This window comes from Chiloscyllium punctatum, chromosome 9, assembly GCF_047496795.1.
Source record: "Chiloscyllium punctatum isolate Juve2018m chromosome 9, sChiPun1.3, whole genome shotgun sequence".
NCBI lineage: Eukaryota > Metazoa > Chordata > Chondrichthyes > Orectolobiformes > Hemiscylliidae > Chiloscyllium > Chiloscyllium punctatum.
Window position 1 is genome coordinate 45,988,041 of NC_092747.1, and position 27,207 is coordinate 46,015,247.

General features: G+C 40.8%; 1 protein-coding gene across 7 annotated transcripts in view; it reads left to right on the forward strand.

The window, feature by feature from the left end:
* The window catches only part of xpo4 (exportin 4), a 249,078-nt gene that overhangs the window by 77,413 nt on the left and 144,458 nt on the right, over positions 1-27,207 (forward strand). For 5 of the 7 annotated variants that reach the window (XM_072577412.1, XM_072577417.1, XM_072577414.1 and 2 more), the window contains 2 exons: positions 1,056-1,162; positions 14,645-17,076. The exons of 1 other annotated variant lie outside the window; for it this stretch is intronic. In XM_072577412.1, the coding sequence (XP_072433513.1) occupies positions 1,056-1,162; positions 14,645-15,142 (605 nt within the window). In that variant the 3' untranslated portion in view covers positions 15,143-17,076. Of the gene's footprint in view, positions 1-1,055; positions 1,163-14,644; positions 17,077-23,948; positions 24,098-27,207 lie in introns of those variants that run through there. One more of the 7 variants, XM_072577416.1, reaches the window with a different exon arrangement.

Genomic DNA, 27,207 nt, shown 5'->3' on the forward strand with positions numbered 1-27,207 from the left:
AACAAAAAAAAGTTGTTTTACATTTTGGAGCTTCTAAGAATTTCTAGCCAAACCAAGAATATTCTCAGATATTTTCTCCAGAAAAAAAAAGGCTTAAGGATGAACTGATCAGGGACTTTAAGATTATCAAGTAGTTTAATTTTAAGAATTTAAAACTGAAGACCATAATTAAGAGAGAGCCACTATTAAGGAATTGAGGAAAAGCATACTTATTCAGAGTCTGGTTCAAATCTGGAATCTCCTATCACATGAATCATGGATTATGACATGGACATAATTAAGGTCAAATTGGTTAAGTACATGGCAAAGCCACCACTCAGTAAAGCAACAAACACTTGTGCAGAAATGTAGCATTGCAGTGCAACATTGGTGTTTGAAGGAGAGAAATGTTTCCATGTTAAATGATCTTTGATTTTGTTGGATGCATCAGGAATTCATACCAAATAATAGATAGTCAATGATAGCTCGTATAAGATATGTCAGCAACATATCACAAAGAGCTACCCGACTAAGTAAGCAATTTTCAAAACAATTAGTTGATACCAAATGTTATACTTTGTCTGTCATGTGATGTGATTTGTTAAAAAAAGCTTAAAATGCCATAAGGAAGAGGAGTACAAAAATAATTTTCTCTAGAATGAGAGATTGGTAGCCTGTTAGTTAAGTTTTAGTCGTCATTAATTGAAGCATTGTCCATGGCACCATCTCTACCAATCAGCATGCTTCTCAAATACAGTATATTTTCCCTTCATGTGGATATTTTTATGAATTGTCCTGATGAATGCAAAATGGAAAACTTTGGCAAATGCTTTTTAGCAATATATCAAATAATATATATCACAGTTATCATTTGTATACAGATTTTACAGCAGACCAATTCTGATGCACCTTGTAAACATAACTGGTTTAGAAATAGAAACATTTGACTTAACTGGTCTGTCAGTTTTAGCTAATTTTTGAAATAAATAAAAGTTTACAGTTCTATTCTCATCTCAGGTACTTAAGTTTTGACTCACAATTGGGGATTGTCTTGGGTAATAGTGTCTGTTTTACAGGATACACTCAACTTTGTGACTGGTGGAGTGTGGGAGTTATCCTCTTTGAAATGTTAGTCGGGCAGCCTCCTTTTCTTGCTCCAACACCTGCAGAAACTCAAATTAAGGTAGGTACCTAGAGCACTATGTCCTTACAGCATATATCAGAACCTATGTTTTACAGTTTTGACGCAGTATCTCATAAACCAAATTGTGTACTATGTGAGGGTACAGTAGTACAGTGGTACTGTTATTTGGCTAGTATTCCAGCCACCAATAATACTCCAGAAACACTAGTCAAATTGCTCCTCACCATTGGGGAGAATTTCAATCAAGTAGTAAATGTGCATCAAAAAACTGGTCTCAGTAATGATGATCACAAACATACATTTGATTTGCTAATGTATTGTCCCTACCTATTCTATCCTATTGTGACTGAGACCCACTGCAGTCTGGTTAATCGTAAACTACCCTCTGAAATGATTTGGCAAGACATTGTGCCAAACTGTGACAGGTTGCATAAGAATTAAACTGGATGAACCACTGACATATTGACCTAGGCACTGGAATCAACAAAGGTGCACATTGCCCAATTGACTTTGCAAAGTCCTCCTCATTAGCATCTGGCACTTTTGCCAAAATTGGTAGAGTCAGAAGCCTTGCTGAGCAACAGCCTTGGAATAATTAGTTTCACTGAATCATGCATTGGATCAAGAGAGTAGCTAGGAAAAGGATAGGTCCACTCGGACAGGGGAGGGAATTTATGCGTGGAACTAGACGAATTGGGTGAGGTCCTTAAGTACTTCGCATTGGTATTCACCAATGAGAAGAATATGGAAAATAAGATTAGAGATGTGTATATTGATGTTCTAGATATTAAGAGGCGGAGGTGTTGGGTGTCTTGGAAAAAATGAAGGTAGATAAGTACCCAAGGCCTGTAGGGCTGTATCCCAGGATATTGGAGGGAGACAATGGAAGAGATTGCTAGGGATTTGACCGAGATAATTGTATCCTCTTTAACCACAATTGAGGTTCCAGAAGACTGGAGAATAGCCAATGTTGTTCCTTTGGTAAAAATAATGACTGCAGATGCTGGAAACCAGAGTCTACATTAGAGTAATGCTGGAAAAGCACAGCAGTTCAGGCAGCATCCAAGCAGCAGTAAAATCGACGTTTCGGGCAAAAGCCCTTCATCAGGAATCAGCACCACTCTAATCTAGAATGTTGTTCCTTTGTTTAAGAAGGACAATCCAGGAAATTATAAGCTGGTGAGCCTTATATCTGTTACAACACGGGAAAACACTCATACTTAATTTTAAGAAACACAGCAACACAGAAAAAAATGCATCCCGTGCAGTCGTCTGAAAATTCAATAGGCCAAGAACTATTTAAAGTAAAAATTAACAATTATTTATTTCTTAAAGTATAACAGAGAATAATTAAGTTACAACTATTTACAATACCTTCCTCTAACCTACCTTCTATAATACTAGTCCGATAAAACTCCCAATTAAGATAAAAATAATACTTATTTCAAAACCAGGCAGCTTTCAGTTTTCTTTGAATTCCTGTGTTCTTTTCTTCTTGGGGAGCTTGCTTCACAGGTTACTGATTGATAAAGGTACCTTTTAAGAGGGCTATTTTCTGGGCAGTGTTCAGATGTCATTGGCTTGGCAGTTCTGCTCTCAACTGTTCAATTTTCCTTGATCTTATACAAAGCATTGGATTGTGTTATTGGCTTTTAAGATTGTCAATATACTAAAGTCAAACTGGATTGGTGTTTGTATTTTTCGAGGTATAATTTAAATTGATTGGCCTAATTCAAATCTGCTTTGTCATTTCCAGGCAACCATCTAATCAAATTGTTCGACCAAATGTTACATTATATTTCTTTTCAGAACACTTGGTTCTGTCAGGTAGTTCTGTTACTGTTAACTCTCTTAAAGGTACAGTATACCCATATCTTCAAAACAACCCCCCCATTAAGAAAACAATGAACCATCATAATGAAAAAATGGTTTCATATTTTTACTTTTAAATGCATTACCCTAACATACAGATAACTTTGAGATATGTTCACCTTAATGTCTTCCCGTATACCTAATAAAATATTAAATAAAGACAAAACTCATTTGAACTCTATCAGTTGAATCCATGATAACATAATCTGCGATTTATATTTTTCCGACTCGCAACATGTATGATTTTTAAATTAAAAGTCTGTAACATAAGTCTCCAGTGAAATAGTCTCATTCTTGTCTTTAAAGTGTTCTAAGAATGTAAGCAGATTGTGACCCATGTACATAACCGTTTCCAACACATTGTTCGTGACATACATGTTAAAATGCGACAAGGTCAGTGCCAAACTCAATAGTTCCTTTTCAATTGTGGAGTATTTCCTCTGGTGGATCTTCTTCAAAAAGTAACCAACTGGTAGTTCAATCCCATCCTCATCTTCCTATAGGATTACAGCTCCAACTCCTATGTCACTGGCATCGATGGTGACTTTAAAAGCTTTTGAATATTTTGTTGTACCTAAAACTGGTTTGGTGGTTAATATGGCTTTCAAATGGTCGAATGCTTCCTGGCATTGTTCTGTCCACCGAAACTTTGTGTTCTTCTTCAGCAAATCGGTTAATGGTGGCCGCTGAAGTTTGGAACAAACCTCCGATAAAATCTGCTGAGTCCTAAGAATCGCAGCACCTCTTTCTTCAAAGTTGAACATGGAAATTCCTTAATGGCCTTCGTCTTTGCATTCCGTGGGGACAACCTTCCATGACCAATGTTATGTCCCAAGAACGTCGCCTCTGCTTTCGCAAATTCAGTTTTATTTATGTTGATCTCCAGTTTTGCTTCTTGTAGTTTTTCAAAGGGCTCTGCCAACTGTACCATGTAATCTTTCCAGGACTTACTAAAGATCACTATGTTGTACAAATAGACTGCACAATTTGTTAACCCAGCCACAACTCTATTCATGGGTCTTTGGAATATGGCAGGTGCGTTCTTCATTCCAAAGGGCTTCACTTTAAACTGATATAACCCATTTGGGGTTACAAATGCAGAAATTTCTTTCGCCGTCTCTGATAAAGATACCTGCCAGTAACCAAGCATTAAGTCCAACTTTGTGATGTAACCGGCTTGTCCGAATTTCTCGATACAGTCCTCCAATCTAGGAATTGGATAACAGTCCGATTTCGTAACGGCATTGACCTTCCGATAATCCACGCGGAATCGTTGAGTCTGATCGGTTTGAGAACTAAGACAGTTGGCAAACTCCACTTGCTCTGGCTTGGTTCGATGATGTCTTCATCGAGCATGGCTTCCACTTCCATGTGGACTTGTCTGGCTTTGAAAGGATTAAGCCGATAAGGGTGTTGTTTTATTGGAGCAGTATTCCCTACATCTACTTCATATACAATAGCATTAGTCCTCCCCATCTGATTCTTACATAGGTCCTTATACTGCAGTAACAAATCTTTCAATTGCGTTCTATGTTCCTGAGACAGATAGCTTACTAACATATACCACTCCTCAAGGACTTCTTCACTTTTTGATCTATTTTGAGGCACATCAAATCCATATCATCTGGATTTGATTTCTCACTCTGCGGGGCAATAACTAACACCTGTTCCTCCAGTTCTTTCTCTCTAATATAACATGATTTCAACATGTTCACATGACATACTCGATACTTTTTTTTCCTATCTGGCATCTTTACTAATTAGTTTGCTTGACTCAACTTTTTCTCAATTTGATAGGGACCACTAAACCTGGCTTTGAAGGGATCTCCTCTCAATGGTAACAGTACTAACATGTTATCTCCTCGGGAAAATGTTCGCGTCTCAGAGTTTTTATCTGCCACCTGCTTCATTCTACACTGTGTCCTCTTTAGGTGCTGCTTAGCTAATTCACCTACTTGATTTAGTCTCTCCTCACCTCATATACATAATCTAAGCATGAGATCTCAGACTTTGCTCCTGACAATTTTTCTTTAATTAATTTCAAAGGGCCTCTCACTTCATGACTGAATATTAACTCCAAAGGGAGTGAACTGAGTAGATTCATTCAGGGCATCTCTAATGGCAAACAATACGAATGGGATACCTTTATCCCAGTCATTCGGGTAGTCCTGACAGTATGCTCTCAACATGGTCTTCAAGGTCTGATGCCACCTTTGTAAAGCTCCCTGGGATTCAGAATGATACGCACTGGATTTAAGTGTTGTATACCTAAGCTATCTATGACCTCCTTAATAGCCTAGCAGTAAAATGCGACCCTTGGTCCAACTGAATCTCTCTGGGTAGCCCTTACTGTGTGAAGAAAGCTACTAACTCCTCTACCACCTTTTTTGCCTTGATACTCCATAATGGAATTGCCTCCAGAAATCTGGTATACACATCCATTACTGGTTTCCGCCTTTAGTTCTTGGGAGGGGACCTACAAAATCAATTATAACCTGCGTGAATGGTTCCTCAACTACGGGATTTGACAGTAAAAGTGCTGGTTTTATTAATGCCTGTGGCTTACCTACATATGTCACGTATGACAAAAGTTAACCACATCCTTGTGCATTCCAGGCCAATAAAAATATTTAACTTGAGTCTACCATATCCTGAGGTGACCTCTTACAAGTAGTTCATGTGCTACCTGTAACACTTCCTGTCTGTATGCTACCAGCAACACAATCTGGTGCACTTCGGCCCATTCCTCCTCTAACCAACTGTGGTCTCCATTTCCGCCTTAGGATTCTATCTTTCAGATAGCTGTTGCAAGTCTCTTAGCTTTTCAGGAGTAAATGCTTTTGTCAGAGCCTCTGCCTGTTCAGGTTTTTCCTGCACCATTACATCAAACAGGATATCCACTAATTGAACCTCAACTCCTTCACCTTTCTCTTTACTTTTTGCTTTGTGCTGTAACTTCTGATAGTGGGATCTGGGTTACCACACAGTCTGGGGAAAAAAACAGGATATTTCTGTTTTAACTCCTCAGTCTCTTGGTCTTTCTTGGGCTTCTCCACAACAAGGGGTGTCATGCCCATCTTGGATCCTGCCAATCATTCCCAAGAACAAACTGAATTCCTGGGACTGACACTGTCAATCACTCCACTGTAACTTCCCCAGTCTTGAGTTAGCACTCCAACCTGATCTTACATAGAGGAACACTAAATTTCTGTCCATCTATCCCACCAATTACCACACTCTTTGGTAACAGATCAGAAAGAGTGCATATTCGCTCATCTCTTGCTATCAGCGACTGGTTAGATCCTGCATCTCTCAAAATTATAGCTTCTTGCCCTTCTTCCTGTTCTTTCTAAGTAAACTTTACCCACAGACGCAAATTCTTTGTAGAGATGAGGTACTAACTCCATACCCAGTCCCTGCCTAGGCTGTGCACTCTCCTGCAGCACCTCAGCTCTTCTTGGGACCTCCTTTATTACCTTCACTAAAGTCACTGGCTTAGTTTCTTTTGCCACATCTTTGCCCTTCTTGAACGATCAGCACTGTGTCATGATGTGTCCCACTGTCTGCCAGTGAAAACACCTTTGCCCAGTGCCCTTCTGAAACCACTGGCACTGTAATTTTCTGTCCCACTCCATTACAGTGAAAACATCTGAGGCCTTTCACCGCCTTTCCACCCTCTTGGGCTTCTTTTTTATCCTGTGGTAAACTCTTACCAATGCTCTCTACTCTTGGTTTAGTAGTGTAGGATCTCCCCTTCTCCCAACTTCTGTCCCTCACAGGATGAAACTCTGGCTGGAAGCTTGTCTTATGCACCAACACGTACTCTTCTGCTAATTCTGTTACCCTTCTGACTTCCTGAACTTTCTGTTCCTCCACACGACTTCTTACCATCTCTGAAAGTGAGTTTTTAAACTCCTCCAGCAAAATAATCTCTTTAAGAGCCTCAATTGTCCTATCTATTTTCAAAGCACGCACCCATCGATCAAAATGACTGTTTAATTCTTTCAAACTCAACGTAAGTCTGACCTGGTTCCTTCTTTGTGTTTCTGAACTGCTGTCTATATGCTTCTGGTACCAATTCATAAGCACTTAAAATAGCCTGTTTAATCTCTTCATCATGTCTTGACACCTCATCTGTCAGTGCAGCAAATACCTCACTAGCTCTGCCTACTAGTTTAGTCTGAACTAGTGTTACCCATAAAATCCTTGGACCACTCCATCTGCCTAGCCAATTTTTCAAATGAAATAAAGATGGCTTCAACATCTTTCTCAACAAAATGTGGCAGAGTTTTGACATACTTATAGATATCTGTACCGTCTCTTTTAATTTCCATCCTGTTAACTTGACTTTGCTGACTAAGTGAAAGTGAGGACTGCAGATGCTGGAGATCAGAGCTGAAAATGTGTTGCTGGAAAAGCGCAGCAGGTCAGGCAGCATCCAAGGAACAGGAGAATCGACGTTTCGGGCATGAGCCCTTCTTCAGGAATGAGGAAAGTGTGCCAAGCAGGCTAAGATAAAAGGTAGGGAGGAGGGACTTGGGGGAGGGGCATTGGAAATGCGATAGGTGGAAGGAGGTTAAGGTGAGGGTGATAAGGTGAGGGGCTAAGTTGCAACTTCTCAAGTTCAAATTTTCTCTCTTTTTGCTCAGCTAAGAACTTCCTGTCTCTTTTTCCTCTCTCTCTTTCTCTTTCTCATTCCCTCTCTTTTCTCTGTTTCTCTCTCTCCCTCTCCATCCCTTTCTTTCTCACTTTATTTATCTTCTAACTCCATTTTCCTCAATTGTAATTTTCTACTGCACTTGTCTGTTTCTCTGACACAGCTAAGTGTTTGAGTAATTCCCTGACAATTTCAGCTTTACTTTTGTCCTTTGGTAAACCCAAGTCGAACTTATTTGCTAATTCTAAAAGTATGGCCTTTTTCTTTCCTTCTAAATTTTCTTGGCAAATATGAGCAACATCTTCAAATCCCAGAACCTCTTTAGTAATTTTAAGAGCTATTTCTCTCACTTTTAATCAACCACAAGTAAGCAAATTGTCTCACTTATGCTTTATTTAAAGATCTAGGACACTAACCTGCTGGGAATTTTCGTACTCCCAAATCTATTCAAATCTGTCTAAACCAGTTCAAATCACAGACCTGAGCCCCCAAACTGTTACGGCACAGGGTAAACTCTTCTGCTTAATAAAGAAAAAAAACCAGCAACACAAAAAAAGATTTATCCTGTGCAGTAATCTGTGAAAATTCAATAGGCCAAGAACTATTTAAAGTAAAAATTAACAACTTTATTTCTTAAAATAAATGAGAATAATTAAGTAACAACTATTTACAATTCCTTCCTCTAACCTATCTTTTACTTTCCCTTCTACAAGACTAGTCCTATAAAACTCCCAATTAAAATTTACAAAACAATACTTCTTACAAAGAAAACAAAGAAAACTTACAACCCAGGAACGGGCCCTTCGGCCTTCTAAGCCTGAGCTGATCCAAATGTACTGTGTAAATTTGTCGGTCAATTCCTAAGCATCTGTATCCCTCTGCTCCCCACCTACTCGTGCATCTGTCCAGAAGCATCTTAAATGAATCTATCGTGCCTGCCTCTACCACCTCTGCTGGCAGCACGTTCCAACGCCCACCACCTTCTGTGTGAAGTACTTGCCGCGTGTATCCCCCTTAAACTTTCCACCTCTCACCTTGAAAGCGTGACCTCTCATTACTGAATCCTTCACCCTGGGAAAAAGCTAGTCTTTATCCACCCTGTCTATACCCTTCATGATTTTGTAAACCTCAATTAGGACCCTCCTCAATCTCCTTTTTTTTTCTAAAGAAAATAAATCTAACCTACTCAACCTCTCTTTATAGCTAGCACCTTCCATACCAGGCAACATTCTCGTAAATCTTCTCTGCACCCTCTCCAAAGCGTCCACATCCTTTTGGTAATGTGGCGACCAGAACCGTAAACAGTATTCTAAATGCGGCCGAACCAACGTCTTGTACAATTTTAACATGACTTGCCAGCTCTCATTCTCAATACCCCGTCCAATGAAGGCAAGCATACTGTATGCCTTCTTGACCATTATCCACCTGTGCAGCAACCTTCAATGGATCTGCACTCCCAGATCTCTCTGCCCATCAACTTTTCCCAAGGCTCTTCCGTTCATTGTATAATTCGCTCTAGAATTAGTCTTGCCTAAATGCATCACCTCACATTTGTCTGGTTTGAAAGCCATCTGCCACTTTCCCACCCAACTCTCCAGTCTATCTATATCCTCCTGTATTCTCTGCAGTCCCTTATGCTTTCTGCTACTCCACCAATCTTCATGTCATCTGCAAACTTGCTGATCATACCAACAGTGCCCTCTTCCAGATCATTTATGTATATTACAAACAGCAGTGGCCCAAACACTGACCCCTGTGGAACACCACTCGTCACCTTTCTCCATTTTGAGAAAATCTCTTCAACTACTACTATCAGTTCTTATCTCAAAACCAGACAGCTTTTAGTTTTCTTTGAATTCCTGTCTTCTTTTCTTCTTGGGGAGTCTGCTTTACAGGTTACTGATTGATAAAGGAATCTTTTAAGAGAGCTATTTTGAGTGTTCAGTTGTCATTGGCTTGGCAGCTCTCTCAACTGTTCAATTTTCTCTGATCTTATACCCCCCCCAAAGCATCAGATTGTGTCATTGGCTTTTAAGATTGTCAATATACTAAATTCAAACTGGATTAGAGTTTGGTATTTTTCAAGATATAATTTAAATTGATTGGCCTAATTCAAATCTGCTTTGTCGTTTCCAGGCAACCAGCTAATCAAGTTGTTTGACCAAATGTTACATTATATTTCTTTTCAGAACACTTGGGTCTGTCAGGTACTTCTGTTGCTTTTAACTCTTTTAAAGGTAAAATACATCGACATCTTCATAACTTATCAGTGATACAAAAATCATTGTGAAAGATTCTTAAGGGTAGGATTACTTGCATTTGTAAAATAATTATTTGGTATAATCAGCATGACTTTGCTCAGGAAGGGTCTTGTATCTCAAATTTGATTTGAGTTCTTTGAGGAAGTGACAAAAGGTGATTGTTGAGGGTGGGGCAATGGATGTTATCTACATGGACTTTACTAAAGGATTTGACAAGGTCTCTTATAGTAGGCTGCTCCAGAAGATTAAGTCATGTGGGATCTGTGGTGAGTTGGTAAGTTAGATACAAATTGGCTTGGTCATAGACACAGTGGTTAGTGTGGAGAGGTGTTTTTCTGCCTGGAGGTCTTTGAACAGTGGTGTTCTGCAAGGATCAGTGCTGGGCCCTCTATTTGTATTTTATATAAATGATATGGATGAAAATTAAATGTTCTGATTAATTCTTTTGCAGATGTTATTAAGTTATGGATAATGATGAAAGTTGTCAAAGGATACTGCAGAATATAGGTCTTTTAGAAGTGGGTTGGAGAAATGGCAAATGGAGGTGATATATTTTGGGAGGTCAAATACAAGAGGAAAAAAAACCCAGTAAATGGCAGGACCCGGAGGAGCACTGTTTTACAGTGAGATCTTGGGGTGCAAGTCCATAGCTCCTTGGAAGTAGCAACATAAGTGGCAGAAAAGGCATATGGCATGCTTGCCTTCATCAGTCAAGTATTGAGTTGGCAAGTCATGTTATAGCTGTATCAAACCTTAGTTAGACCATATTGAGCACTGTGTGTACAGTTCTGATTGTCACACTATAGAAAGGATGTGGAGACTTTGGAAAGGGTGCAAAAGAGATGTACCAGAATATGGCTTGAATTACAGTGTATTAGCTATAATGAGGGGTTGGACAAACTTGGATTGTTTTTACAGGTGTGTCAGAGGCTACGTGGTAACTGATAAATGTATTATAAAATCGAGATGCGTGGATAGTTGGAGTCTTTTTTTTCCCAGGGTGGAAATATCAGATATTAGGGGGCATAAGTTTAAAGTGAGAGGGGAAAGTTTTTAAAGGAGAAGTGTGAGGCAAGTCTTTATGCAGAGGGTGGTAGGTCCTGGAATGTACTGCCAGGGTAGGTGGTAGAAGCAGGTACGATAGCAATGTTTAAGAGGTATTTAGACAGACACAAAGAGGCAGCGAATAGAGAGATACGAACCATGTGCAGGCAGATGGGATTAGTTTAGAATGGCATCATGGTCAGCAAAGACATGATGGGCTGAAGGGCCTGTACCTGTGCTGTACTGTTCTATACTGACCCCTGAAAAAAGTAGTAGACAGTAGTAGAGAACACCTGGCTGATTTCTCAAATAAAACATCGAGGAAAGGGAACTAACTTACTTGTTCTGTTTGAAATAAGAAATTGAATATAGATAGTGTCCCTGAGAACACATAAGGCATTCTGCATCTATGGATTCAAATACTGTATAGCACATGTATCATCTACAGATCAGAAATATTCAAGTAGTAGCAGGCTAGATGTCATTTTATCAAAGACACCTATATTATTGATTTCCCTAAAGACCTGTGATGATATTACCTGTACTGGATGTAGGTTTGCTCACTGAGCTGAAAGGTTCATTTACAGGCATTTTGTCACCATCCTCGGTAACATCATCAGTGAGCCTCCGGATAAAGCACTGGTGGCATGTCCCCCTTTCTATGTATGTGTTTAGGTTTCATTGTGTTGGAGATGTCATTTCCTGTTCCTTTTCTCAGGGAGTGGTAAATGGGATCCAAGTCAATGTATTTGTTGATAAGAGTTCTGATTGGAATGCCATGCTTCTAGGAATTCTCGTGTGTCTCTCTGTTTGTTTGTTTGGCTTGTCCTAGGATGGATGTGTTGCCCCAGTCGAAGTGATATCCTTCCTCATCTGTATGTAAGGATACTAGTGAGAGTGGGTTATTACCTGTACATTGCACAAACTTATGAAAAGCCTTAAAGTGGTTACTGCCCTGAAAAATGTTCAGTTCAACTCCAATTACCCCTGAATGGCAAGGTATCTCAAACATTCGAGCAGCAAATGGTGTTCCCAACTATCAGGATACTGATGCCAAACCATAAGGGCAGTTACCAATCCTGCAAATGAGTAATGTGATATATGAACTTCAGTGCTTGTCTGATGCCAGGTATATAGACCATACACACTGCAACATACCCCTTTGACTGTTCACAGCAAGCAAGGTACTGACTATAGTCACCCATCACATGAGTATTACAATGATTCTGCAATTAGACAAATTTTGCTAGATAATCAAAGTAGGATGGTCAGTTGGACCTAAGTGTGGTGCATGTGTGTCTAGCAAGCTCCAAAATTTTAACATACTAGGCCCTGTTCTTTGCAAATAGAGAGAAAATGTGCACACATTGCGTCTGTTTCGACTCAAAAAAAAAGGTGACATCCTTTTGCTGAATCATTGGTCGGGGACTTGAAATTAGAGTCAAACCATTGATGTAAAATTTAAACAAAGTCTGCCAATTACTAATTAGTGATGTATCTATGGCAACACCTCAACCAATTAACATCCATTTTCAAACCTATCAACATACTGCTTTCATGGATTATAAATGTCGATTTTCCCTATTAATTTGTATTGTTGCAGATTGTTCTGATAAGAGCAGGACAAAAAGCTTCAATAAAGTATCTTATTTTAGAAACAAAATTGATAATGTAGATGCAGCAGGTGATAAGAAACACTAATAGGATATTGGCCTTTATTGCACGGAGAATGGAATATAAAATTAGGACAGTTTTACTGCAGCTCTGAAGGGCCTCATTGTGAGTACATTTGGTGTACTTTGTCCACTTTTTGTCTCTTTTATTTGAAAAGGATATAACTGCATTAGAAGCAGTTTAGTAAAGCAACTGATAACTGGGATGAAGGATTTCTCTTATAAAGAAAGAGTGAACACATTGGATTTTTACTGATTGCAGTTTAGGAAAATGAGAGCCTATCTTATTGAAATATACATGATCCTGAGGGAACTTGTTGATACTGAGAGAGTGTTTCCTCTTGGTTACACAGATTCAAAATAATAGGTCTTCCTTATATATCAGATGAGTTTTTTTTCTCCCAGCTCATTGTCAATATTTAGAGTTCTCTTCTTGGTGGCGTGTAAAGATTGTCAACTGCAACCTGGTAATTGACCTGAATGGGGAAATCCCACCTTCCACTGAAAATCTGGACAAGTTTCAATTGCTTAAGGACAGACCATGGCAAGTGCTTGACAAGTGGAATGTGAAGAACAGCTCAAATTCTGACTGTGGCTTTCCAAGTAAGATTATCATCCACATGTTGAACTTCTGCCCTGGGAGATCATTGCTGTTGGCATCACAGTCATTCAAATTGGATCAGCAGAAACTTTTGAATAGAGTGTTAAACTCGACGTTGAACAATAACTGCTTCCCCAGCGATAGAAATAAAAATCAAACCTTCTGTGAGGGAAATCAGTGAGGACAGACAAGGTGGGTAACAGGTTGAAGATTCAGATAGAGAGGTCAGAGTCAGATAAAAGTCCAGGAGTACTTTATAGGTCTGAGAAATTGCAAAGTATGTCTGCAGTATTGGTGCAGTGATGTAGGAAGTAGACCTGAAGGTTTTATTCAATCTTTTATGACTTGTCCAGCAGTTGTCAGTCTTGCATGGGATGCTTGACCAACATTCAGTACTGGTTAAGTAGAAACTTCCTTTAATTAAATGTTGAAAAGACTGACATCATTGTGTATGATCCCTGCTCTAAACTTCATTCCCTAGCTCTTAACTGGATTTGTTTCTCTGGAAGAGTCTGAGATTAAACTAATTTGGTCACAACCTTAGTGTCATATTTGACCATGAGATCAGCTTTGAAACACATTTGTACGTCACCAAGATCACCTGTTTACACCCACACAAGATGGTTCCAGCTTTGCCTTGTCTCAGCTCATCACCTGCTGAAACCTTCATTTTTGTATTTCTAGACATGACTACTCTAACATGCTATCCCCCACCTCCTACCCACAGTAAATTTGAAATCATCCAAAATTTAGTACCCTAGTCTTAATGTGCATTAAGCTGTGTTCACACTTCACTCTATCCTCACTGACCTACATTGCTTCACTGAGAGCCAATGTTTAGATTTTAAAATTATTGTCCTTGTTTTCAAATGCCTATACATTGTGGCCATTCCCTACCTGTCTAATCTCCAATTGCCACACAATATTTTTTCTCATCTATGTCTGGCCTTTTGAGCATACCTGATTTTAATCACTCTACCATTGATGCCCACTCCTTTAGCATCCTAGACCCTAAACCTTGGAATTCTTTCTCCACACTTTGCCTGCTTCTCTACCATGCTTTCCTCCTGTGAAAGACTCCTTAAAACCTATCCCTTTGACCAAACATTTGGACTTAATGTCTCCTTATGAGGCTCAGTGTTATATTTGTTTTATAGCTATCCTGTAATGTACTTTAAGACAGTTCTTGATATTAAAACTACCATATAAATGTAAGCTTTTGTTGTTATTGGATCCAATATTCCAGGTGCTACCTCTGATTGATTCCAATGAATCTGTGTATGGGCCAGTGGTAGGAGGCAAGTGAAAACAGTTCAACTCCAAATTAAACCACGGTTTCTCAGCTCATGGTTGGTAAAAGTTAAGTTAATATACAGGGTGAAATAATCATATGCATTATAATTCTCTCCTCAGGTGATAAATTGGGAGAGCACACTCTCCATTCCTCCACAAGTAAAGCTTAGTTCTGAGGCAACAGATCTCATCATAAAGCTCTGTTGTGGAGCCAGTGACAGATTGGGTGGAAAAGGAGCATATGAAATTAAGGGTCATCCTTTTTTTATTACCATTGATTTTTCTGAAGACATCCGCAGACAGCCAGCACCCTATGTCCCAAAGATAAGCCATCCCATGGACACTTCCAACTTTGACCCAATAGAAGAAGAGAACTCCTGGAATGACAGCAGTGATAGCACCAAAATGTCTGACACACTAACTAGTTATGTTAGTGGCAATAAGCATCCTGAACATGCATTTTATGAGTTTACCTTTCGAAGATTCTTTGATGACAATGGTTATCCTTTTCGATATCCAAAGCCCTTGGACACTGGTGAGCCCAAACAGAATCAGCCAGATGTGAGCCAGAAGAATTCTGTTGGCCACAGTGAAAGCTATCAGCCTGTATATGTTTAAAGTGTATATATACATTTTATGTGAAGTTTCTCTGTTATTCCATATGAAACAGTGCAACATACAATAGAAATGAAGATTGATTATTGAAAACAGAAAGCACTTACTTTGTCTTTGTGGCATATTATGCCCTCTGGGATGGTTGTTGAGCTCCTGCTACTGAGTGTGTTCTTTGCAAAATGTGCGATATTTAACATCATTAATTTTAAAGCAGAGAGTGTAGCTCTGCTGTATAAATAACAAATAGACAACAAACTCAGAATATATCTGGAACATAGTAAAGATTGCAAATATATGGAGAAAGCTGTAAGAGGTTTTCTGGCTACGTGCAATAATATGTAAATCATTATATGTTTTTTTATATAGTGCAATTGGTAACTGCAATACAAAAATGTACAATTATCTTATAAACATTGTTAATTTTATAATAATCTATATTGAAAGGTCTGGAGCAAATTGCATAATACTTGATGCTGCTTTATGTCCTTGTATGATACATACAAACTATTTTTCAATACGAACTGAGAAAAGGGTGTGTCGATGAATGGATAATGCATCCTGGTATGCTTTTAGTGTGTGGAACTGAATGCATGAGCAGTATTCTTTTTCTTCTTAGTAAAATCACTTTATGGAATATTTTTAAAACAGGCAGGTCCTGTGTGAGTTGATTCATTTATATGAATTTTTTAAAAAATCAAGCTCTTTCTTGAGAAGCCATTATGTTAGTCTGCCTCTTTAGTATAGTCTGTGATTTTGTTTCCTTTGTGTGTTCTACATATCATAATTTTGTTCTTCTATTCACAATCATACATGTTTTAAGATGTTATTGCAGTCAAACTAGCTGCCATTTTCAACCTATTTACAAATTAATATGGACACAGAATGTTTCACTATTAATCAGTGTGAAGTCACTATGGTCCAATGGAAATTATGTTGTAATAAACTGAATTTAAAATTATTGAAAAAGTTCTCTTATTAGTTATTATCATTGATGTATTAGTCTAACAAAAACCTCCTAATGTAATTACTTACAGAAGATAATTTTTTTCTGTTAAGTTTCTTAGCTGCACTTAATTAACTTTAATTGATATTCATATGCAAAATTGTGACGTTTATCAGGTTTTCTAATCAATTATGCTGTTTCCTTATTTCTGAAATTAATTTGACATTATCAAAAAATAATGGATCTGTTTTTACTACCAGCTCCAGAGGTGTGTTGTAGTATCTGTGAACAGTTTGATAAGAAAAATAGATACCAAAAATATGACCAATGTTAAGATAAAGAAAACTTGCAACAATAGTCAGTTTGACTGACTGTTAGAATATTAATGGAATAACGTTCAATAAATTATTGTTGCATCTATTATTGGACAAGTTAAAAATTATAAACAATATATTTAGTTTTATTCCTAGGACATTCATTAACTAAATTTGTAACACTTTTTACCATTCAACCTACTTGGTTACATTTAGTCTGGATCTTTTTGTTGCTTTGTTTCCTGCAGATAAATTCTGTCAATTTTTCAAAGGGGTAAGTGTGGAAAATAGCTGAAAAGCTACAAAGGTATGGGATAAGGGACGCAGAACATTTGGAAAAGTGGTAACAGATTATTATCTAGAACAACATTCTGTGTCAAATTGAAATGCAAAGAGGTTGATTACTAGGAGATATTTATGTTATACAGTCATCAGCAAATATGCCCAAATCTGATATGGAAAGCTGGTCACAATTTGGAATAACTGCATTTACATTTATTATGACAATTTTATTTGGCTGTACAATGTATCAAGTTTTTTCCAATTTTGAAAAACTTTGAGTTATCTATGCAGTGTGGAGATACAATTAGTAAATGTCCTTGTAAACCTTTTAGAGCACACAATCTTCTAAAATAAAAAGCATATGCTATTCAAACTTTATGAAAACTGTTATCTATTTTGTACAAATTTGTTTACATTTCTATATAAAAGTGTGTTCTGAACATGAGAATTATTGTGTTGCTTGTTCTGTGACAGTCTGTTATTATCCAGTGTTATTGGTTTTATAACTTGGTCACACATCCAACAGAAGTCCCGTTACAATTTTCCTCAGGAATTCAAATATAATTATTTATTAGAATAATATGAATGCCTTTTTGGATCTTTGTTTTGGAAAAATCTCAAAAGTAAAAAAAACCTAAACAGAATATGTTTACAATGTCAGTGTGGCAATTTATAAATGAGTTAAATAATTTTGAAAGATCCACAACAGTTTTGATATTATTTTACTGAATCATTCAGATGTATTTTATTACTGATGGGAATTTGACCTCAAAGAATATGCCTATTTTTAGAAGTTACTCATTATGTTTTCAGTACATTGTGCAACATTATAAACCAAGAGAGCACATAGACTTCCTACATCTTTATGACTCTGTATGCAGGACCCTGTTTAAACCATTCTGCTTTTAAGTCATTGATATAACTGGTATTATGTGCATGCAATGTCAAAGTTTCAGTTTTAAAGTTGTTTCATTCAGGGACCGATGCATGACCTGATTTGGTACCATTTTGGAGTAATCACTCTTGCTCACCATCTCTCTCTATCTCACTTACTGTTTCACCTATACCCTGACCATGCCACTTGCTGTCTTTCCTACTTGCCACTTCTCCCACCTGCCCCATCCCCTCTAAGCTATTGTTGTACCATAGCTCATCTCATTCCTATCACTACTCCTCTCCCGAACGTTTCATGTAATTCTATGTGACATTTGCTAGAACGACATTTTTTTACAATCTCCAACTTTTAAAGACAGTAACATTCATACTTTCTTTGCAATGTGCAAACTCAGATGTTGCTCCATGTAAGTTAGAAAGCCCATGCAGCATTAGTACAGCACTCTCAGTGAGAGTTCAGCAGCATCAGAGAGGGAGAGGCAGTAAGTGGAAAAATGGTGAGCTTGAGAGGCTGGGGTGGGTTAGCAAGTGGGGACGACCAGTGAGCAAGACAGTTGGCAAGTGGAAGATACGTAGAACAGTTAGCATAATTACTTTTTTTGAAGCAAAATTCTTTCATTTTAAAAGTTATTACATTTAAGAATAGAAGAATTTAGGAATGTGATATTTCAATCTTAAAAGGTATAATTTAACAATGTTTTCCCAACAAGAAAGGTCTTAAAAACCTAACTATTGCTATAAATTGGTTGTAATTAGACTATCTTATTTGGTTAAGGTTGTTTAAGTTAATGTGGAATTTTTCAAGAACTCAACCAAAACATTAAGCAAGGGATTACTATATTGTCTTCCTCGATGGCTATAAAATGTACCATCTGAGAGATTACCATCTGAGGTGTACACACCTCAGGAATGAGACAGATTTGCACCAAGTTAGCCAATTTCAGCTGAGGATGCATGAAGAAAATTGCAGTTGGCTGTAAAATAATAGAACCAGGCAGGGAGAAAACTGATCCTAAATTCTAATTGCTCTTTGGAGACACCTGCTGGAAACTCACATCTGGACAGCAAGTATGTATATAATATTAGATAAAGAAAAGAACTGCAGATGCGGAAGATTTGAAACAAAAACAGAAATTACTGGAGAATCTCAGTTGGTCTGGCAGCATTTGTGGAGAGAAAAGAAGAGTTAACTTTTCGAGTCCAGTGACCCTTCTTCGGAACTGTTCTCCCAGAGCGGAGTTTCTGTTTTTACAATTTCTGTTTTTGTTTCAAATACATACTTAGGTTTGTCTTCCAGAATCAAGTAATCAAGTGACAGTTGAGGAATAATTTTCGGATGATCTTCTGGTGGAAAGTCTTGCTTACTGAAAACATATTTGGGATTATGTGTTTAAGATACAACTTTCATTATTCATTCCTAGCAGTTTCACCTTTGCAGTGTACATCATGGATCCTACTTGATTGTCCCATTAGTAAAATCGATGAACATAAAGTAACCATGCAGCCTTTTCTACTGGTATTCCCTGATATACCATATGTAATTATTTTTGCCAAGTGCGACAGGGAAAATCTGCTACTTTTTACTTATTCACTGATGGAATGTGGACATTACTTGCAAGAATAGCATTTATTGCCCATTCCTACTTACCTGGAAAAGGTGATGTTGAACAGTCTTCTTAAACCACTGCAAGAGAACTCCAGGCCTCTGACCTACACTTTTAGCCAGTTTTTCTGTCTGTTCTAGTTCAGTTGGTGGCATTTTTTACACCAAGGATGTTGATAGAGGGGGATTCAGTGATGGTAATTTCAAAAGGAGATATTTGATTAATACTGGTGGAAGATGGTCATTACCTGTGTGATGTGACTGTTACTTGCCACTTTTAGTGCAAGCCTAGATATTGTTTGGGTCTTGCCATGAATAGTGCTGAGCTTTGTGCATCCAGGAAACTTGTCCACATCTGACTTTATAATGGAGGGAGGGTGACTGATGAGCAGCTGAAAATGGTTGGGTCTAGGTCATTACGTTGAGGAGCTAAGCGTCTTGTGGTATAGTGGTGGTGTCCGTACCTTTCAACCAGGAGGCCTGTGTTCCAGTCCCACCTGCTCTAGAGGTCTGCTGTAACACATCTGAACAGGTTGATTCAAAGTATTTACACTGAGGAGCTCCTGCAATGATGTCCGAAGCATAAGAAGGGTGATCACTATCAAACATGTATGTACTAAACACACAAACCAGGATAAATCCGATCTGGCTACTTTCAGCCCATTCAGCCAACTCTTGAGCATCAGTGTGGAATTGAGCAGCTTAGCAAAGCTAAAGTCAATGACAATGAGGGGCAAAGGTCTTTATCTAGCACAAAGAAAGATGGTTGTGGTTGTTGGAAATCAATCACCACAACTCCAGGACATTTATGCAGGGGCTCCTCAGTGTAGTATTCTAGGAACAACCACCTTTTACCATGCGCTTTCCAAGAACTCTGCAATCTCATCCTTAATAATGGACTCTCAAATCTTGCCAACAATTGATGTCAAGCTAACCAGCTTAGAGTTGCCCATCTTCTGTCTCTCTCCCTTTTTAAATAGGGGTGTTAAATTAGCCTTTGGGACCTTCCCTGACTCCAGTGGCCCATGAAAGATCACCACCAATGCCTCTACAGTCTTCTCAGCCATCTCCTTCCAGAACTAGTGTCGTCCATCTAGACCAGGTGACTTATTTATCTTCAGTTCTTTTAGCTTCCCCAGCACCTTCTCCCTAGTGATGGCCATTATACTTACTTCTGTCCTCTGACTCTCAAGTTTTGGTAAGCTGCTGGTGTTTTCCATTGTGAAAATTGATGTAAAGTGACTATTTGGTTCCTCCACCATATTTTGTTTCCCATTATGACTTCTCCATCCTCATTTCCAGCAGTCCAATGTCCACAATTGCCTTTCTTACCTTTTATAGGTCTATAAAAACTCCTGCAATCTTCTTTTTTATTACTAGCTAGCTTGCCCTCATATTTCACTTATTGTTTTTTTTCTGCTGGTTTTTAAAGCTTCCCACAAATGAGTTTTGACAACATTTGTAGCTCAGGTTGAGGTTCTGGATGTAGGTTTGCTCGCTGAGCTGGAAGGTTCGAAGCTGAAAATAAACCTTCCAGCTCAGCGAGCAAACCTACATCAAGCTTCCCAATAATCTTTACCATATTGTTTGCCTTCTTTTGCTTTTATGGTCTCCTTAACTTCCCTTGTCAGCTACTGTTGCCTTAATATCTTTTTTCTTCCTTGCGATGAATTTCTGTTGTGCCTCCTGAACTAGTCCCAAATCTTCTCCAATATCATTACTGAAACCTCCATTATCAAAATCCTAGGGTGATCAGGAACTGAACTGGATTAGCCATGTTTGTATTATGGCTACAAAGGCAGGTTGGAGGCTTGGAATCCTGCAGCGAATAGGTCACCTTGTCACTTTATGAACCCTGTCCACCAACTACAAGGCACAAATCAGGAGCGTCAGGGAATAATTCCTCACTTGCCTGGATCAGTGCAGCTCTAACAACACCGAAGAAAATTAACACCATTCAGGGCAAAACAGCACCACAAAAAACTACGACTTAATGATATAGCATATTTGTATGGATTGAGGATTGGCTAACCAACAGAAGACAGAGTATTGCAAAGGCAACCTGTGACTAGTGGCACCACAGGGATTAGCGCTAAGACTGCAATTATTTTCAATATATGTTAAATGCTTGGACTGGAACGTATTATTGCCAAGTTCGCAGCTGACATAAAAATAATGGAAAGCAAGTGCTGTGGATCATAGAAAGAGTCTGTAGACAGGTTAAGAAAATGGGTAAAAGCTTGGCAGATGGAACATAAAATGTGAGGATAGAAAATGTGAATGTTATGTAAATGAAGAAAGACTGCAGAAAGCTACAGTGATGGATTTGGGAGTCATCATCCATGAATCAAAAAAACCTGGCATTCAAGTTCATTGCGTAATAGGAAAGGCAAATAAAATGTTGGCCTTTGTTTCAAAGAGGATAGAAATAAAAGTTTTGCTAAAACTATAAGGCACTAGTCAGACCCAGCTGGAATACTGTGAACAATTTTTGTGTCCATTATCTTAGGAAAGATATACTGGCATTGGATGCAATCCAGAAAAGGTTCACCATATCAGACATGGAGGAACTGTCTTATGAGGAGAGGTTGAGTAGATTGGGCCTCTCTTCATTGAAAGAAAGAAGAATGTGAGGTAACTTATTGAAACACACATGAGTCTTAGAGGACTTAACAGAGTAGACACGGAAAGGTTGTTTCCCCTCGTGGGAGACTCTAGGACCAGATGGCCTAATCTCAGAATATGGGTTTGCACATTTAAAACAGATGAGGAGGAATTTCTTCTCTCAGAAGGTAGTGAATCTAGAATCATTCCCACAGAGGGCTGTTGAGTTGTAAAGTACATTCAAGGCTGAGATGACAGATTTTTATTCTGTTAGTTGAGGCAGAGCACACTTAATGGACTGAATGGCCTGCCTCTTCTCTTACATCATTGACTTAGATGGTGGCAACTGCCACTAAGATGAGGCAGAGTGTAAGATCCTGAAGTGAAACCAGTAACGGTAAAGGTTAGATGGTGCTGGAAAAGCACAGCAGGTCAGGCAGCATCTGAGGAGCAGGAAAATCGACATTTCGGGCAAAAGCCCTTCATCAGGAATCGGTAAAGCTCTAGGCCAGCCCAGAGATGATGTCCAATATGAAGTTCACCAAGATTAGGGGTTGGCTAGCATTATTATAAGATCTTATCCTTCATTTCTCCTTCCTCTCACCCTCTCCCATGCTCTCCCTCCTCCCCAGTATTTTCCTCTGATCCCTTCTCTTCTCCACCAAGCTACTCCTCCTTCTTCACTCCACCCTCCCTACCCTCTTCCCTTCACTCCTCCACCAAGCTACTCCTGCTCCTTCACTCCACCCTTCCTGCCCTCTCCCCTTCACCAAGCTGCTTCTCCACCTCCTTCACTCCACCCTCCCTGCCCTCTTCCCTCTCCCCTTCACCCAGCTGCTGCTCCTCCTTCTTCACTCCACCCTCCCCCTCTCCCCTTCACCAAGCTCCTCCTCCTCCTTCACTCCTCACTCCCTGCCCTCTCCCCTTCTCTCTCTCTCTCTCCCTTCCTACCCCCTCCCTCTCCCCCACCCTCCTCTCAACCCCTCTCCCCCCTTCTCTCCCTCCCTCACCCCCTCCCCTCCCTCTCCTCCCCCTCCCCTCTCCCCCCTCCCCTCTCCCCCCTCCCCTCTCCCCCTCCCCCCCTCCCCTCTCCCCCCTCCCCTCTCCCCCCTCCCCCCCCTCCCCTCTCCCCTTCTCTTTCTTTCTTTCTCTCTCTCCCCCCTCTCCCCCTTCCCTCTCCCCTTCTCTCTCCCCTTCTCTCTCTCTCTCTCTCTCTCTCTCTCTCTCTCTCTCTCCCTCCCTCTCCCCCCTTCTCCCCCTTCCCTCTCTCGCTCCCCCCTCTCCCTCTCGCTCCCCCTGTCCCCCCTCACCCACTCACTCTCCCCCCTCACCCACTCACTCTCCCCCCTCTCCCTCCTTCCCCCTCCCGCTCCCCCCTCTCACTCTCCCCTCCACTTCCCCCTCCTCCACCCCCCACCATCCCCACCCCCCTCCCCCATCCCCACCCCCCTCTCCCACTCCCACCCCCACCCCCTCTCCCCCCCCCACACCCCCTCTCCACCCCCACCCCCCCCAACCCCTCTCCCCCACCCCCTCTCCCCCCCCACCCCCCCCACCCCCCCCACCCCTTCTCCCTCACCCCTTCTCCCCCACCCCTTCTCCCCCACCCCCTCTCCCCCCCCACCCCTTCTCCCCCACCCCCTCTCCCCCCCCACCCCCCCCACCCCTTCTCCCCACCCCCTCTCCCCCACCCCCTCTCCCCCCCACCCCTTCTCCCCCACCCCCTCTCCCCCCCCCCTCTCCCCCCCACCCCCTCTCCCCCACCCCCTCCCTCTTCCCCCCCACCCCCTCTCCCCCCCCACCCCCTGCCCCTCCCTCTCCACCCCCTCTCCACCCCCCCACCCCCTGCCCCTCCCTCTCCACCCCCTCTCCACCCCCCCACCCCCTCTTCCCCCCCCCTCCCCCCCTCCCCCCCCCCCTCCCCCCCCTCCCCCCCCTCCCCCCCCCCCTCCTCTCCTCCTCCCCCCTCTCCCCCCTCTCCCTCCTCCCCCCCCTCCCCCCTCCCCCCCCTCCCCCCTCTCCCTCCTCCCCCCCCTCCCCCCTCTCCCTCCTCCCCCCCCTCCCCCCTCTCCCTCCTCCCCCCCACCACCCCCCTCTCCCCCCCACCACCCCCCCCCCCTCTCACCACCCCCCCCCCCTCATCTACCCCTCTCTCTCCCTCACCCAGTTGCTCCTCCTCCTTCACTCTCTCCTCCCTGCCCTCATCCTCCGCCTCCTGTTTTCCCACAATGCCCGGATGTCACTCTCTCACCAACATGGCGGCTGTCGGTGCTGCCGAAGTCATCGCTCAGCTGGAAAGCGCCGCCAAAGTTTTAATGGTAAGGGCCTTGTTTGCTGCTCTGCTCCCTCAGCCCATACGTAGGCAAAGGCTCCAGCTGGTAGTCTGGGGTTTTTGTTGTTGGTCCTGGGTGATTGGAGCTGACAGGAGCGGGGGATATGAGAGTCCGTGCGTGGCGCAGTCCTCAAAGCCGGGGCTTGGAGTAAAAGTGTAACCCAGGAGCGGCTCGAGTCCGCTCGTTAGCATCGGACAAGCTCTGGACAACTCTACTCGTTTTTGTGAATCACGCGTGTTTCCGCACCTCTTATTATCAGTAGTGTTTTTTGTCAGCCTTTATTACATGAAGGGAACGATTGGATCTATCTCTGCCAGATTGTTTGCTCCCAACATCATCAGTGCTGATGGTTGATATTTTATTTAAAATATACTTTGTTTTAAATTTTTTAAAATTCGATCAGTTGCAACCCATGTGCAGACAATAAATCCGGTTATACACGTCCCAATTATGCTTAAATCGAAACTTTTTGTTGAAATATTGTATTGAGCTTTAAAATGGCGTTTTATCATAGGTCAATGCTGTAGTAGTTCTTGATGAGACTTGCTCAGGTACACCAAAAAAGGGTGGTTGGACACGGTAAACATTCATTGCCATCATATTTAACGTTCAGTATAAATTCATGTAACTACTGGCTAAGGAGTTGTGAAATGGGGGCTATATTTTGTACTTACAAAATAATTTTGGGTGATGGTGTTTGGCTGTCATATGAGCTAGAATTTTCAACACTATTAGTTGACTGTTTTAATGTTTGAATTGGGAAAGGAGAATAAGTGACTAAGGAGCACATGGAACTAATGTGGCATACCCTGCCTGGTCATTACATCTAATGTATAACAAAGGAAAAGTATCCCAATTAGTTTTATCACGTCTCATTGTTAGATTAGATTGAACTTCAAAACAATTCCAATGCTTGCCAATATTGAAATAACATTTTTGTGTTTCGTAAGTTTAAATAGTTTTTAGCTTCAGTTTCCTTCATCCAGTGCAATGGTTACCTTCTGTGTCCTTTTCCCATTGTTTTTTGGATGAACATTAAACCCTTTCAGGCAGTTATAAAAGATTCAATGGTTACTAATTTGAAATGAACAGGAGAGGTTCTCTTATCAATATTTAATCTCTCAACCAAAACTGATTATCTGGTCATTGCTGAACCTGTGCTGTAGTGTTTTCCTAGATTACGGCAGTGACTTTGGTTCAATGTCTGTAAAATGTTTAGGACAGCCTGTATTTGTGAATGGCAATGCATAAATGCAAGTTATTTCTTTTGACTGGTTATTCAAATGTGAATAGAGTATTGATAATGTAATATTTTTCTCTTCTGACACTCAATAATTTTACAGCATGGATCTGAGTCTGTGTATATATTGTTGATATGTCCAAGATTTACCAAACATAAAAGGGAGTCCAGAAATTTTCTACAGGTATATAAATATTGAAAATATGGCAAGAGGACAGGTGAGGCCATTGAGGAGCCAAGAAAGAGATCTATAGATGGAGTCAGATGACATAACTGAAGTCCTAACAGCTTTGTGTCATACTTTAGCAAGTAAGAAGAGGCAGTTATAATCAATGATCTAAGATTGAGGACTTCCACTCTTTTTAACTGCTCTCACATAACGCTACCATGTACCTTCTGATTCTATCTTTCAGTGGTCCCATATCTTCACTTCTAGCTGCTCTAGGTGTTGCATACTCCTTCCAGTCATAAGTTCAAACGTGTTGGTCCAGTTATCTGGTTTGGGATTGCTCTTAGTCATATTAAAGTTAAAGGGTAAACATACCCCCAGCCTCTTCTTAAATCTCCTGGCACATGCTGCCAAGTAGTTGAAGATGTACTGACTATCCAGATAAATATTGGCTGATTTATCATCACACCACTTTAATGTCTTCAGGATGTGAGCAGCTCAGCTATTTGAACAGAGTGTCTACCTTTCAGAGCTCCTTGTTTCACTATTTCCTGATTCCCTTTTATTATGGCTTGGCCTGTATTGGGTTCCCTGGCTTTGTAGCACCCAGCCTTTTTTCCCCAAAACCATAACTACCCAACAAGGGAATGACCTTAAATCCACAACCTCCCTCATCTTCAACTCCATTCCGTCTTCCTCACCTAAATCCTGCTTCTCCTCCCTCTTCCTCTTCCTCTTCCTCTCTCCTTCCCCCCCCCCCCCCCCCCCCCAACAATCCTTCAGTTCATGGTCCTCCATCCCATAATTGTTACATCTCCTTGTTATTTCGTCTGTACTCCTTCTCATGATGCTCAGACTCAATAGAAGTGAAACACTGGCTGGACACAATGGTCTCGTTTGCTACTGCCAAATTTGGTCCCACAAAATATTTCCACCAGTACTGTGGTGATCTGTGGGGAAATGCCTCACTTATTCAGTTGCCTGACTAATGCAGGTCAGGCAACATCCAAGGAGCAGGAGAATCACCATTTCAGGCATAAGCCTTCCTGAAAAAGGGATTATGCCCGAAACGTCGATTCTCCTGCTCCTTGGATGCTGCCTGACCTGCTACGCTTTTCCAGCAGCACATTTTTCAGCTCTGATCTCCAGCATCTGCAGTCCTCACTTTCTCCTCAGCGTAGATGAGGACAACTTGGACTTCAGTAAGGCTTTTGATAAGGACCTGCATGGGAGACTGATAATAAAGATAAGAGCCCATTGGATCCAAGGACATTTGGCAAATTAGAACCACAGTTGGCTGAGTGGCTGGAAGTGGAGGGTGATTGCTGAGGGGCATTTTTCCAACTGGAAGTCTGATTTCATTGGGATCCCCCAGGGGTTACTGTTGGAGCCCCTACTGTTTATAGTTTTTACAAATAATTTGAATCTACGGTTGATTACAGTTTTCAGAAGATACAAAAATTGTTAGGTTGGTGAATAGTGAGGAGAATGGCCTTCAATTGTAGGAGGATAAAAATGGGTAGGTCTGCTGGGCTGACTAGTGGGTGGCAAATGGAGTTTAATCCAGATAAATTTGACGTACTTGTGCAGGACAACCAAGGCAAGGGGAATACATGATAAATAGTAGGACCTTGCAAAGCACCAAGGATCAGAGGAACCTTGGTGTGCACATTCACCGATCCCTTA